This window comes from Mya arenaria, chromosome 5 (genome assembly GCF_026914265.1).
Source record: "Mya arenaria isolate MELC-2E11 chromosome 5, ASM2691426v1".
Classification (NCBI taxonomy): Eukaryota; Metazoa; Mollusca; class Bivalvia; order Myida; family Myidae; genus Mya; species Mya arenaria.
In genome coordinates this window covers 24,972,326-24,988,992 of record NC_069126.1, presented here as the reverse complement: position 1 = coordinate 24,988,992, position 16,667 = coordinate 24,972,326, and the positions used below count along the sequence as shown (strand labels likewise).

General features: G+C 34.2%; 1 protein-coding gene across 2 annotated transcripts in view; it reads right to left on the bottom strand.

Annotated features, from left to right (window-relative positions):
• Positions 1-16,667, bottom strand: part of LOC128234695 (endoplasmic reticulum aminopeptidase 1-like) — a gene marked incomplete at its 3' end in the record, with an annotated part of 245,411 nt that overhangs the window by 125,534 nt on the left and 103,210 nt on the right. For both annotated transcript variants that reach the window (XM_052949111.1, XM_052949110.1), the window contains 2 exon segments: positions 9,800-9,981; positions 14,807-14,938. In XM_052949111.1, the coding sequence (XP_052805071.1) occupies positions 9,800-9,981; positions 14,807-14,938 (314 nt within the window).

Below are 16,667 nucleotides of genomic sequence, written 5' to 3'. Positions count from 1 at the left end.
GCACCAAAAAAGTTTTTTTTTCCTGTAACGAAGGACACTTTTTTAATAAAATATTTTACTCTTTGATATCGTTGTTGTAAATAAAATACCAAAATGAAAAAAACAAAACAGTGTCGTATCCACTATGCTATAAAGACTTACTTTTACTGGGTGGAATTTTCCAGATGTATACCTAACTCGCTAATATCATGTAATAACATCAACAGCAGATCACGCATAAGGAATGAATTCTACTCGGTAGACATACCTTGTAATCTATTTTTAATGGAAAAACACGAAATAACTGCTATTAATAGATCATTTGTAAACTATGGGGATCATCAGTTAGTAAGTTTCAATTCATTAATTGTACACATCGATACCAAGTTTATGTCAATTTTCTACAATTTTCTTTAAATTTTGGCTTTTTCATCATTAAATGAGTACAGCCCCTTTAAACTGTACCTTATAATGTATGTGACTTATCAAATATTTAAAAGTAATGGTCTACAACCAAGATTTGTTTTAATTATCCAGGTTTCAAACTGCATTGTGTATGCGATTGGAAAGGTAATCTTGAAAGCTCACTTAGTATAATTTTTACAAATAACATTCACCCTGCAAGGTACTCATATTTGGATGATACATAAAGATTTGCACAGTCACTTATGTATACTTGCATTAATGATAAAGGATACCTTTTTCAAATCTTTGATTTAGATTGCAAAGTATAACTTATATGAATAAAGATATTCTTAACTTTATCGGAATACACAAGCTAATGCATCAGTCAATTGTAACCATGCCCCCCGCCCCCCCCCCCCCCCCCCCGGTCCCGGAATAAAGGGGACTTTTACTTTCGCTCCAGCCAACCACAGCTAAAATCCCCGTCCTGCGGAGATAATCTGATGGTAACGTCCCCACCAAATGCCCCGCACCCAAGGGACATTATGTTAAGCCCCATCCACACTGTATTTTCCGGGAAGACCTGGCACTGCGGGGCCACCTGAAAGGTAAAAACATGGCCCATTTTGCCGGCTATCCCCGGTATACCCCCGGATGTGGGAGCCGTGGTTACAATTGCCTAGTGCATAATGATCCATAGTGATCCAATCTCATGCCAAGATGATTTCTGGTCTGACATCGCGAGGTTAGTTATTCTTAAGCATAAAAAAGCCTGGACAGCATTTGAGAAAGACTGTTGTGAGGTTAAATTTTCATTACTTTACTATTCCACAACATTGGGTGATAAGGGAACTTTATTGAATATTTTGATCTTAATTTTGTTCCCTAAACGCCACAAGTCAACTGATTAATTAATACAAATTCAATTCTATCTCCACAATATTCGGCAATGCATTGTTAAATAAAACTCAAAAGTTACACTTGTAAATTATTTAACCAAATACCTTTCCCTCAAATATTTCACAAATTTATATTGATCTATCAACAACAATGCATCACCATACTGTATCTCTGACTGATTTTTGATTTTCATTCTTGGCTAGATAACAAAAAGTGAGCACAAAGCGTCTTTAGAAAAAGAACTTGTAAAGTATGCACCAGTCAATTGTAACCAGGCCCACCCCCGCCCCCGACTTTCCGTCCAGCCAATCCCCGGTAAAATCCCTGCCCTGCGAGAACGAACTGGTGGTAAAATCCCATGAATAACCCCACACCCCGCGGATCTAAGGTAAGAGCAATTCCCTGATATATTTTGAGGGAAGACAAAACCACCGCAATCACCCGGCATTGCGAGGACACTAGTTCTGGCTTCCATAACTTTAATGTTGATATTTATTTTTTTGATGTTTACAACACGTCCAAAAAGGTAATATATAATGTGTTCGCTGAAGTTCTTTAGCTACGAGGACACCTAAAAGGTAAAAACATAGCCCTTTTCCCTGGTATATCCCCGAGGGAGGCGTGGTAACAATTGACTGGTGCATTATAAGAGAGGAAATCAAAATTGAGCATGCAAGATTGTTTTATCAATGGCGATGGTTTATCACAATGTCATGTACTTACACTGAGAGTGGCTCCAAGACTTTTCTATGCACATAGGTAAACAATCATCTTATTCACAAATGCTGTGCACATATTCATACATTTGGCTTCATTTAGAATGAAACTTCATAAATAAGTATGCGCATATTTGATATCTTTTATCTCCATTTTGCAAAATTGAAATCATATGATTTTTTCAAACGAAGTATTTCTTGAAAATTTACGTGTCAAATTAAAAATGCTACCCAAGGTAAGATGAAAATAAATCCGTTCGATGGTGGTAATCATTCAATGGTGGCTCTATTGATAAATTTCCTCAATAAAACACTATGAAATTCACATCATCAGCATCGGAAGTAGTGATAACATACTTGTCTGAATCATTCGGCCGCTCAGAGTAAATTTTGAGGTCAATAAGGAGACTGGTACCCTGCTTTACTTTTCCTCAAAAATATAAAGTTATACAGGTACGCGGCATATGGTTTTTAGTAAACATTAATAGTATTTGAACAATAATTACCAAAAATTATGTTGTATTTAAAAAAGTGCTAAGTGCCATGCGATGATTAGTTAAAAAAAACTTTGTATTGAAAAGAAAATATCACGGAAACATGCAAATTCTAGTATGTCGAAAAAAAAAGAACAGGGACCGACTTCGGAATACCAACATTGTATACAAAGGATAACAATACTTTTTTAAACCAACTTTCCTGGTTGTTTTCTACTTAGACTGCACGCTTTATTCACATTTCGTATGAATTCACAAGACATTTCGAATGCGCGACGGGCACCGCGGTTAGCTGATACTGGTTTCTTTTCGGATAAAAAAGAAAGAGGGTACCAGTCTATCAATACAGAGCATTGAACGGAAAAATTTCGATGCGTACTTTTCCAATATGTTCATATTCTTATTGCATATAATCTGACCGTATGCAAGAATATTCATGTAGTTAACCCGATTAACTCACTCGCTATGTATGAATTTCTTGTGCTTCATTAAAAGAACAAACAGTTAGCTTGAATTGTTAGGAGAACTATTTTTATTGGATGTTTTCATTGTAATCAGTTCTGGTACTACTTTGATTATTCAAATTCGCTAACAGCAATCCAATCAAAATACAGCGTATGAATACATTACGTCAGTGAACCCCCAGATGCGGCTTGAAAATGCAGATAGCGCGATTATGGCTATGAACTAGGCCACAAGTGCCCTAGTCCAAAAACGAAACCAAATAGTTGCCTGTTTGTTTAACTATGAAACATAAGTGTCTACATTTAACCCTTTAGCGCATGTATACGAGATAGGCCGACATAGCTCATTAGTAGATGTAAACGCATCTGGCCAACCCTATACACTACTGGATGTATACGCATCTCCCACATATTTCAATAGTGTCATTTCAATACTTCAATTTTGCATCTTTCTTTTTGTAAACAATATCCCGGATGTTTATAAAACTTAAGCTTAACCTTTTGTGTATTGATTTTCCCTCGAAAATGTCCTCTGCTAAAACTTTAAGGTTATTATTTATACTGCCAATCACAGGTGTGAGTTCCCACTATGACGTAATAAAAACTCGTGGAGTAGCAGTACTATAAAGTATGGAAATCCCCACAAAACATTGATGCGTAAATCATTGAATATATTATGTCAGTTTAATTTACCATTAAATCAATAAAGATTATAATTATTTGTAGATAATATTTTGTGTTACAAACAATAGAAACAATAAGTAGCTGAGAAAATGATGAGTAAATTTTCTGCTGAGCTAATCCATGGCCAGCATGGTTCCGGTCGTAAAATAGGTCAAGTAAACAAATTAGTGCAAGCGTTTGATGATTTAGCTCTTCGTATTCATTACTTAGAAAACATTTATTGGCTTTCTTTTTGTAAAGAAATAAGGGGGTAATAAAGTTAAACAGACACTCTGTACTGGATCTCTCAGCTGGATGACACCGGATATTCCAGCCACATTTCTGTGTATTATACACAAGAACATCAATGGTCGGCTTTTTAATCCAGATGGGTCTTTTTTATGATAGGGGTAATAAAATTTAGATCGATTCCAGCATTTTATTACCCTTTGATTTAATGCAATTATGACATTTCAAAGAAATGTTACAATTCAATCTAGGAAATGCATTCACAGATGAAAAAAAAGAATTTTATATTTCATCATTGACACCATTTATTAGATAATTTAATCATCTATAAAAAATGTATTCACATAAAAAAGAATTGGAAACAATTATTTGGAGTAATATTGATATTGAAGCGTTTACGTTATATCTCCTGTGGAATTGTTGTTCGATTTTGTTGAATTTGTCATAAACGGTATGGTTGTTGGCAAAATGATTATTCACTGTTGATTTCCCATCTTAATTATGTTATAATTTGTTTCTCTAAGCTTGCATGAATAGAAATATTTACGTTACTTTCCCAAGTCTTGGCAGATGGGCTAAAATTCTTTATATTTATAACTTTCAGCCACTCCTGTTTTCTGTCGACATTTTTCGGTAAACAATGAAATTTCAAAAATTGCAATGTATGAAGGGCAATATATGTTTTTGTCACAAATTCATTTTTTCTATTGGTAAACATGTTGCTGCAGACAGGAAATGGTTGTTAGCATCAAGACATCTTAACGCATCCCTTAGGAAGTACTAGGGGTACACATGGGATAATTGATTTCAAAGTATGTGCCGCTTAGCAGAAGCTTTTATCAGTAGATCACAGAACAATTTTATAGGGGTCTTGACCATGAATAACAGATATTTTGTCAGGATATTGCTGTTTCAGAAGCTTTTATTAGTAGACCACAGAACAATTTTATAGGGGTCTTGACCATGAATAACAGATATTTTGTCAGGATATTGCTGTTTCAGAAGCTTTTATTAGTAGACCACAGAACAATTTTATAGGGGTCTTGACCGTGAATAACAGATATTTTGTCAGGATATTGCTGTTTCAGAAGCTTTTATTAGTAGACCACAGAACAATTTTATAGGGGTCTTGACCGTGAATAACAGATATTTTGTAAGGATATTGCTGTTTCAGAAGCTTTTATTAGTAGACCACAGAACAATTTTATAGGGGTCTTGACCGTGAATAACAGATATTTTGTCAGGATATTGCTGTTTCAGAAGCTTTTATTAGTAGACCACAGAACAATTTTATAGGGGTCTTGACCATGAATAACAGATATTTTGTCAGGATATTGCTGTTTCAGAAGCTTTTATTAGTAGACCACAGAACAATTTTATAGGGGTCTTGACCGTGAATAACAGATATTTTGTCAGGATATTGCTGTTTCAGAAGCTTTTATTAGTAGACCACAGAACAATTTTATAGGGGTCTTGACCATGAATAACAGATATTTTGTCAGGATATTGCTGTTTCAGAAGCTTTTATTAGTAGACCACAGAACAATTTTATAGGGGTCTTGACCGTGAATAACAGATATTTTGTCAGGATATTGCTGTTTCAGAAGCTTTTATTAGTAGACCACAGAACAATTTTATAGGGGTCTTGACCGTGAATAACAGATATTTTGTCAGGATATTGCTGTTTCAGAAGCTTTTATTAGTAGACCACAGAACAATTTTATAGGGGTCTTGACCGTGAATAACAGATATTTTGTCAGGATATTGCTGTTTCAGAAGCTTTTATTAGTAGACCACAGAACAATTTTATAGGGGTCTTGACCGTGAATAACAGATATTTTGTCAGGATATTGCTGTTTCAGAAGCTTTTATTAGTAGACCACAGAACAATTTTATAGGGGTCTTGACCGTGAATAACAGATATTTTGTCAGGATATTGCTGTTCAGAAGCTTTTATTAGCAGACCACAGAACAATTTTATAGGGGTCTTGACCGTGAATAACAGATATTTTGTCAGGATATTGCTGTTTCAGAAGCTTTTTTCAGTAGATCACTGAACAATTTTATAGGGGTCTTGACCGTGAATAACAGATATTTTGTCAGGATATTGCTGTTTCAGAAGCTTTCTTTAGTAGACCACAGAACAATTTCGTCGGAGTCTTGACCGTGAATAACAGTTATTTTGTCATGATAATGCTGTTCCTCTTAATCATCTAATCCATCCCATTTCAGACTATCCCACCACAATCAAGTGACACATCAATTATTGGCTTTTTGGGCTTTTTCTTACCGGTAGTATAAAGATAACAATGTCTTCATCTTTATGGTATCCATTTTGTATCTGTGCGCGCACTTGTCTACCAAGATGGCCATCATCAGTTACTAGGTCATATAACAGGTGAATGGAGAAACATCAATTACAAAACATGTTAATTGTAACAACATTCATAGATGATCATCACTTATTTACACCTCAATCCACTTCAGTATTGCTTTTCAAGTGCCTTAACGTCCATATTAATAGATGTATTCTATTAAACAAAACTAGCGCTGTAATAGGACAGGGTGCTCGACTCTACACCGCATTACATTAGAAATGAATAAAAAATTATGTAATATGTGATTGTCAAAAGCAATAAAAACGAGGCAGTCCAAAGGAAGGCTATATCCCACGCCATTGTTTTTTAGAACATTTTGTTTTTCTAAATATTTACATGAAAATTGATGAGATCCAGGAGAAATGTTTATGTGGTCAAGTTCCAATAAGTAGGACACTCAATGAGATCCATTTGTTCCAAGTTATATGGTAATCCATGAATGCATAAGTTAAGTTATATAGCGCAGACACGAGCATGTGTATTTGACCTTGTCAAAAATGACCAAATGTCTTATGTGACCTTGCCCATACTATTTTTCCTACTGTCAGACTGTCCATTATTAGAAAAATGATTGTCCATTATTTAAACAATGACTCTCCGTTATTAAAATATTGGACAGTCAATTATTTTAATATTGGACAGTTAGTAGAAATACAGTACAGAACGCAGTCCATTAACTTAAATAAAAAACAAACAAACAATAAACATAAAAAGAGAATGATGTTTTTAGCAATTGTTGAAGCCGTACAACAGTCGACGGACACTGGACGACAGACATAAGACTGATAACAATAAAAAATACTGCATAGAGAGTTATGGTGTTGTGCACTGAACTTCTCTCTATGAGGAATATTTTATTTAGCATGTTAATTTTGAAGTGAAAACCTTGAAACGTTTTGAGTTATGCTCCAGACAAAAACTTCAGTATGGAAAATTTAATAAACAAAGGGCAATTACTAAAAAATACTGAAGCCAAAGTTATGGTTCCTGTGCTCTGCACTTCTCCCAAATTAGATGTATCTTTATATCAAGTTTGCCTGAAGGAAATTGCAAGTAATGCTCCAGAATAATAAAAAAACATTAAAAATTAAACAAAGGCAATAATAAAAAATATGGCAGCCAGAGTTATGGTTCCAACTCTTTGTTGGAGTTATGTCACTGCACTTCTTGTCAATGAAATATATCTGTATATAAAGTTTGAAGTGAGTTCTTGAAGATTTTTCAATTCATACAAGGTGGAGAAAAGTAAAAAATGATGGAAACAAAGAGAAGTCTTTGAAATATTCCTGTGTTTGTAAGAGAAGATTTGTGGCACGGCTATCGATGGAAAAACTGTCACCCTTCATCGTTTCCCAAAGAATAAACATATTAAACTTGTCTGGATACAGATAGATATGTAAAGGGATATGAGAGGAAAGGGTTATGATTCCGTGGAGAGTATGAGTTTGAAGTACAGTACCGTGGCGTGCATGCCCATGCAAGACAGATAGTCCTTGGTGCGAGCTATACTCACTGCAAGGCACATGGCCAAAACCTCTCTATCGTTCACGCCTTCAAAGAACCACTATATCACTATTTCAGAATGTTATGGACACAATACAGATGTCAGCATTAGCCTGTGATTATTCAGCAGCTTTCAATGATGCAATAAATAACGCCAAGCTTGCGAAAGGAGAAATTGACAGACAAAGGTAGCTAAAAACGTTGACTGAGACACGGTGGGCATCTCGGGCAGACGCTCTATACACATTCAAGTCCTGCTTCATAACTGCATTCACAGTGCTGACGGGAACTCAAAAGCAAAGCCTTACCTGGCATCCATCAACAAATTGACTTCATAATAACTCTTATGGCCAACGAAAACATCTTCTCAGGCTTGATTAACTTGTCTGCCTTAATACAATGAAGGACTGTGATCTTCTCGTCGCTGTAGTGGAGTCAAAGGTTGTGAAAACCATTGTCAAGGAAGAAAGAAATGACCCAACAGTATGGGACGCCCTCTTCAAAAGTGCAAAGGCAATGTTGGCAACAAGTTCCTGCCAATCATTGATCACCTGTTACAGAATTGGGTGAAAACCTTCATAACGCTAAAACACGCTACTTCGCGCAGTATCTGCTTCCAAAGCCACTTAACCAGCGCTCGACTCTACCTTTGCTGCATAATGTTAATATGTATTATAGCGGTGGTCCAATAAAGATGTAAACGTTTATTTTTAGTATTTCTTTTCCTTACATTCACCTGTATATTACGTTATTAATTTGCTTGCTATAATAGTACTTACTTCTAAAGTTGCTGTAATACACAGATAATACTTAAATATTGACATAACCATCGAAATTTATCATTTCATCTCTATAAGACAGACGGTATATTTCAAGATGGGTAAATGTTAATGACGCACAGAAGCCATCAAATTTGTCTGTGACAATCAGGACCGCTCAACCAGACCTTTATCCAACCATTCACAAGGTGTTGTGCGTTCTCCTCAACATGCCTGTTTCCACATCAACTGCTGAGCGATCGTTCAATGTCATGATGTGAGTTAAAAGCTACCAACACAATGCTATGACCACCAGTAGATTGTCCGGTCTAGGTTAACTGCATGATTATAGAGAGAAGTAACTTGGCAGTGAACTTGTGTTGGATAATTGTGCAAGACATAAAAACAGGAAACTATCGATTGTGTTTGTGTGATTGTTTCAGTGTGTCCATCGATAAGAATACTAATAGTATCCGTTGTCGATAAGTGATGAGTCTATAGTTACAACATATTGAATGATGATATTATACATACTCGTGGTTTTTAAGTTGTATCAAAGACGTCCACAAGCATTGGCGTGTATAGCTGTATGTTGATCACACATATTTCTGATTTTTCGCTTATGAAGGCATTGTGGTAGCTGTCAGCCATCATGATTATTATGGCATCAATTTTATCGGGTGATTTCAGGGTGATCAATATCATTTTTTATAATCACCTCATTAACTCTTTTTACCAACTAAACTATTTTTGTTTTAAAAAATTCGAGAAAAGTCACTACAGACAATCTAGAAAACAGTTTTCTGGGGAGTACTTGGCTGAAGTTGCATTCACATTACAAACCTCCTTGCTACGCCCCTGCACATAGTTTCAGGAAATTCATACCTATAGACATTCATACAAAACCAACCTTATATACAGTCCAGCTTAAGTGGGGATATGAACAATCTATCATTCTTTATAGCTTTGGCAGCCATGTTGTTCAAGAATCCAGAACAGGTTTCAAGGACAGACAAATGAGACAATGCATGGATGATAAACCACATTTTTACAGGCAATCACAGGAACACCTTTTACAGGTTTGTTAAGAAATTGATCTACCTTTTATATTTTACCTGCTATAACAATGGCATATAAAGTCAAGTGTAGCATGCCACAGGAAAAAAATATTAGCAAGATGGAAGGATAATTGAGCTTTAAAAGGTGAGGTGACCAAACCTATTCTCAAGGATCAAGTCTTCTATTAAAAGTAGAAAGAGAAAGAGCAGGTGGGATAAGATGTATACACACCGTATTGATGTCACATTGCTGCTGTCACTTATCTCTGGAATGAGCAGAAATCTGGTCTGTGAGAGAGTGAGTGTGTTGGCCCTTCTCTCGATGGTTATGAGCGGATATCCCATCTGTTCTGTCCATGTCTTCATCAAGCCGGAAATATCCGTAACCAAGGTATCACCCTCCGCTTTTACTGCCTGCAGCATTACATCACATATCAGTGAAGAATTGACTGAGCTCTTGCTTTGATAACAAGTTAATTTTTACAGGCATATACTGGCATATATATAAATATTCAATTCAGGGTTCATAAAGCCAGACTGGCAAAAAATCAAGTATTTTTCAAAGTGATTTCAAGAACCTATATTCCTTTTTCAAGGACTACCTTAGAATTTTTTCTTTAACATTTTCAAAGACTATGTTGGATTTCAGTACAAACTCAGCCAATGAACTGAAGTCAATAACTTTTATGCAATGTTTACACATTGCTTCATGTTCATTTCCATGGTCAACCAGACAAGGATAAGCAAAACAATTCTTGTTGTTGAAAATGCAAGACATTCACATAAAAAAACGAAACAGATGGCATCTATATGCAAGCTCACCCAATGGTCGACATTACCAATATGAAGCTGTAAACCAATCCTAACCTGACACTTAGACCACAAACACATTCAATATGTTTCAAGACGGTTGGATAACAAAAAAATAATTAAGTAACTGTGTGCACAAGCAATAAATCAAATATGTCTTAATATAAAAGGGACTTAACTGGAGTGTAACTGACTCAATTCATCTGTTTCAATTTTTCCCGTTGAAAACTAGCAATTGTGATATCACCAACCTAAAGATTCATAGTCAAAGAACTGAACCCTCCAAAACTTAAATTGTAAGCAAAGCTCTGCAAATATATATATATTTTTAGAGATATAATCATATAATCATGAATATGGGCTGGGTCAAAAGTTCAGTTGACAAGACTTAGTTTGAGGTACATTGCTGTGAGCTCATCAACATCATGCAATGACGTCATTTCATTTCAGGTAGTACAGTTCTTGGTTGAAATTTTGCGCAGCTTTTTTATTAAATATCAAATTAATTTTGTTTTTGTTAAATTATCATTCTCATTCATCAGAGGTTCGATAATGATAAATCTTACCTCTGATTCAATCACTGCAAAATCGAGTGCAAAACTATAAATAGATTTCCTGATATCATTGTCGACCAATCAAAATGCTCATTGCATTAAGCATACTTTACTTTTGAGCATTAACCATCAATACGCTGTTTTGCCACTAATTTATTTTTCATTAATTTTGTAAAGTTAAACTCTATGTTTTGATCCTACTATGAGTTGTTTTTTAGCAAAATTCATTTTTAAGTGAATTACAATTAAAACACAATGCATTCAGGTACTTACATATATACATGTATATTTCATAATGGAATTATTTTAATGAAGTAATTATGAGTTTAAATGCGAACAAGTCAATCATCAAATATTGAAATAAACCCTTCCCTAAATTTGCCACAAACTTCCACCAAATGCCATGGATTTGGGTGGCATTTGGTGAAAAATGGGTGGCACTTGGTGGAATATCAAGAATTTCACCGACTGCCATGAAATTTCCACCCAAGTGAAGGTGGCATTTGGTGAAATTTTTGGGTTTTTTCATGTGGCACTTAGTGAAAAAGTTGGACTTAGTTAATTTTTGATATGGCAGTTGGTCAAACGTACCTACAGTCATGTAGTTAAATTTGGGGTGGCATTTGGTGAAAGACTTAGAAAAACTCAAGAGTTTGTGTATTAAGATGGAATTCATCAATAATTTTCATCATGGAATAAGAATATTATATATATATATATATATATATATATATATATATATATATATATATATATAGCATTCAGTTGCTGTTCATGCTGCTGCTTTAGCATCATTACATATGCTACTATTTAAAACTAACTGGTAGCACTTTTGAATATGATGATTGTGGTGCTGTTGGTGATTATGATGAATGTGGTGATGGTAGTGATGATGATGATGATGATGATGATGATGATGATGATGATGGTGATGATGATGAGGATGACGACAACAACAACAACAACAACAATGTGATGATGATCATGATAATGATGAGTTAGACTATATGTATCTTCCATGGCCCAGAGTGTAAGATAGATTCATTCCGACCCGGGGGTAGGGTGTTTTGCGGAAACGAGGTAAACCCAGTTTTTCTACCACCTCAGTTAAACAAAATTAAGTAAAAATGTATTTTTTTGCTGGAACTCTTTTGTGCTTAGTGAAAATAATTGGGTATGGATTTGCGATAATTGGTGGTTGTCATGGATATGCGCGCAGTGATTCAGATTAATATTTAATAGTCAAATTGGTTTTTAAATAGTTCTTAGGAGAGTGAAGCATTATTTCCTGAAAGGTGCGTGAAAACTGTTTTGTGGTGACATTTGAGCCGAGAAATAATTAATTAGCAATCTAAATATAGCCACAAGGCAAGGTTTCCATAATGCTACAGACGAAAACAAGGAAGGTAATTACAATGTTGTGACCATTAAAAAGGAGTTCCATGCAAAATAAGAACTTCTAGCATGGTTAAATTATTGGATCTACTTATCTGAGGTGGGAGAATAAGTTTTCTATGTACATGCTCTGTTGCCATTTCCTCAAGGTGAAGGGATCCCATTAATGTTTGATTTAAACTTGTCATGACCTCTCTGTTGGAAAATTTCCTCAAAGTATTTGAATCTTCTGACAGTTACTAGCATTTGTGAAACTTAAAACAGTGAGAAAAAATATTTTTTGTGCAGTTTTGTTAAATTAAATGGATTGATCAAAAGGTGACTGTTTTTTATCATATTATTATTTTATTTTACACATATATATTAGGCTCTTTGTTTTGTAATTTAACTAAGAGATAAGCTTTATGCATGTGCTCTCAAGTATGTTTCACTTTTTTTCAAACAAATGACAAATATTCTGTTTAGGAATGTACGAAGTTTAAAAGTATCATTCAATTCGTATAATGAAGTTGAAGATGTATAGAGAAATCTTATATACAATATTTTTTCAGACAAAACCCCCCCAAAAAGATTACAATGTACCTGGACGTGATTCTACGACCTTTATGGTAAAAATTTGAATATATTGAATACTACAATAACTTTAAATGTTAACTGACTTCATAGTCTTATACTTTTTATTTAGAAGTGCTATAAGTGCTTAAAGGGTGAGTCTGAGATAAACAATATTAAATGCCAGACAAGAAAAGGTGTATAAGATGTATATAATTATGATCTATATGGTGTGTGTGTTTTTAAGAAAAACAGTTGAGGCATTGACAAAGCATTTGTGTTATTGTTGTTGTTGGTCGCATCATTTGAAAAAAATAAAGATATTCAAATAAATCTTGGAGTACACATGTTTCCAAAGACATTTGTACACAAAGTATATCCAGGTCCATATTTATGGCTCCCCTTTTAAAACAAATAACATTCTTCTGTGAAGCAAACACTGTTATATTGAACAGATTTACTTATGTTCCCTATTTTATAAAGAAATATGAAAAGAGGACTTCTATAGCAGAAGACGTATCACCAAACTTGCAGAAAACAACAACCTGATGTTCATCACCAGAGAAAAGGAACAGGTTATTTATTTCAATATGGTATTCAAAATGCCAACAGTTAAATTAACTTTAAAGCTCGTCTGTTTTAGGAGAATTTTTTCAGTATTGTCATAGCTAATACAACAGACAAGTGCTCTCGTTTAACATATTTGAAATGATTCAATGTGTAAGACTGGATTCTAATATTTTGAAAAAAATCCCCTATAAAGTTAATTTAACTATTGGCATTTTGAATACTGTATTGAAATAAATTAAATTATCATACAATTAAGGAGTATGAAAAGCTGCACTCTTTGACTCTAGTTGGTTGTTGTCAGGTTTCCTAATTTCAATTGTGTTTGTTAGGCTCTATTTCATTGCCTTATAGGCAATTTCCACGATTGCCAACTGCAACAGAATCTATAAATAGGAAACGGCGAAACGTCTCTGATTGGCCAAAATTTTCATTGTTTTAAGTCTGAATTGGGGCGATTGAACACGAAATGTGGTACACATCATCACTCTGGTGAACGACAATGTAAATAATAAGATGAGATGAAAATAAAAATTGTTTGTTTCAGTGTAAGATTGCAATATATATCACCTCCTGAAGACCAAAAGTAAATATTTCACTCATGACAAAGCTAATTGTGAAATATTATTTTTGGGGCTCACTCTGTGATATATATTGCATATCTTTATTATTCATTATTCATCTTGTTTGCACTTACAATACATTGTTATAATCTAGTTTGATGCCTTAAAACCCACTTTGGAAATTTCACAGTTATTTGTCTATTCATCCCCCTTGAATAATTTCTTAAATCTAGGTCATTTTGGGTGGGGTCATTAACACATCATATTTAAATATTTCTTTATATAAGATCGTTTTCACAAAAATGAATATTATTTTGTTTCGGAAACATGTACTTTAGTACTCAGTATATTCATTTATACTGTTTGAGTCTAGCGTACAGATGTACTTCCTGTGAGGTACCGTAAATTAGTGAAACCATTCTCATGCAGATGGCGATCTTTGTGCTATGATATATCACTATTTATATTCAATTGGAGCAGCAAAATGTCTATATATTATGAATTGGCTTTTTGCTACTGTTTACTTAGTATTTGAAATTCGACAACAGCAAAACAAATTCATCTTTGTATTCAAAACATTTCATAACATAGAATTCCCTTCTCCGCTGGTGCGCTGAATTGATGTAATTTGTCCTAGTTTTCAATGACTGATTATGCCTACTTAATTAGGACCAGCCCTAAAGGGCATTGTCTGAAAAAGAGCACATAATGAGATCATAGAGCAGTATTATGTGAAGCATTCAGGTTCAGGTAAGCTGGAACATATACAAGGGCGGCTGTGAGAGTTGGGACTGTTACCTGAGAGAGAGTGTCCCAGAGATCTGCTGTGCAGGCGTTGCTATATTGGTACCTTCTCAGATATGCACTAATTCCAGCCTTAAACCCCTGCTCCCCCATATACTCATTCAACATCCAGATTAGTGATGCTCCCTGTAATACATAATGATTATGTATGCTTCTGTATCTTTGTCTGAGATGAACATTTATCATCACATGAAAACAAGTGTTCCATTGATGAACAAAAAAAAAATGATGCATAGCATCTTGTAGGCGCAATAAAATCAGAAGAAAACATGCATGTAGATAACCAAAAAAGATTATTATTTCAATGATAACATGTTGGGTATCAGTGATTTTTTGGTGCAATTTACTGCCTTTTAAAGGCTGTTTCCCTTTGCTAAAAAATGTCAATTTCCCCCAATTTTCTAATTTTTTCCCAATTTGATAAATGCAGAATACATTAATGAATAAAAAAGCAATACATTTCTTGAAAAATAAACACAATTTATTTTTGACAATACTAACTCTTTCACAGCATAATGTATTCATTAAAAAGAAAACATGTATATTTGACATTATATTAGCTATTTTGCCCTGATTTTGTATTTTTCCCAAAGTCAACATTTTTCCCAATTTGCAAGGAACAGGCAGTAAAAATAATTCCCCAAAAAGTCACTGGGTATACATATGTCCAAAGGACATTGCAATAGTTTAAGCCCGGAACTATAGATATTCTGGTTTTCACAAACTAATCCTCCATAACAAAAAAAATTATACCAAAAATATATACACACGTTACTTCAGAAACAATAGAGTCAATGGTCTAAATACATGAATTTCAATAGCATGAAATTCAACTTTTATTTGTACCGGCATTTTACATGAATTCTGGGCTTTATATATTGTATTTGTTTTTGTGAACACAATTTACTCTTATTAGATAGAAAGGGGATAAAAAATACAATACATTAAGAGGGAATTATCTGGAATTTATTCTTTTGAATGATGATTTTCAAACAAACAATCAAGCTCGCTTTTTTGCTGCTCGCCAAGGGAGATTACTGCGTAGGAGTTTTAGAAACATAAAGGATATTGTAAAAGTACCATGTAACCTTCATCTATTTGGGGAAAAGTTATTATTTAAATTCAAAAATTTTCAAAAAATGATAATCAGAGCTATTATAATTTAAGGTTTAATTATCAATTAAAGTGTACGTTTTTATAAAACACATTAATCTTTGTATTTTATCGTGCAACGTGGAAAATATCGAAAGCATTGTTCTGCAATTTATCAACTAATCCCTTAGTTGGACCATTGTCTTGAGTTATGTCAAATATAGTCGGCGCCCAAAAGGTCGCCGACTTATTATAAATCAAAAATCAATTAAATGGTCAACATCAGACACTTTAAATAACAATTTCATTGTAAACCCCCCAACACCACCATAAGATAGGGCTGATGCCCCCCAACACCCCCATAACTCGAATAGGGCTAACACCCCCCACTGCTTAACTAAAATTTCATAAATGTATGTAAAATTAATACATTATTAAACATGGTTATTTTATGTTGATGTCAGGCCACTCTGAGAGCTCTTGGAATTAAGCTTGCTATAACACATTTTAAAGTCTCTCCTGACATTTGTTTGGCAATTTTAGAATCTAAGCCTTTTTGAAATTTTATGCTCCTGGCAGGTTAAAAAAAAACTTTTCAGCAAATACAAGTTTCAGGGGATATATAAACAGACTTTGCTCACATTCTTGCAAAGAAATTATAAAACTAAAATTTAGTTCAATATGTTGCAAATTTTAAAACTTTCTTTCTAAACTTCTATCATTATGTGCAAATCCGATGATTTTAACCCTTTAAATCTACTTC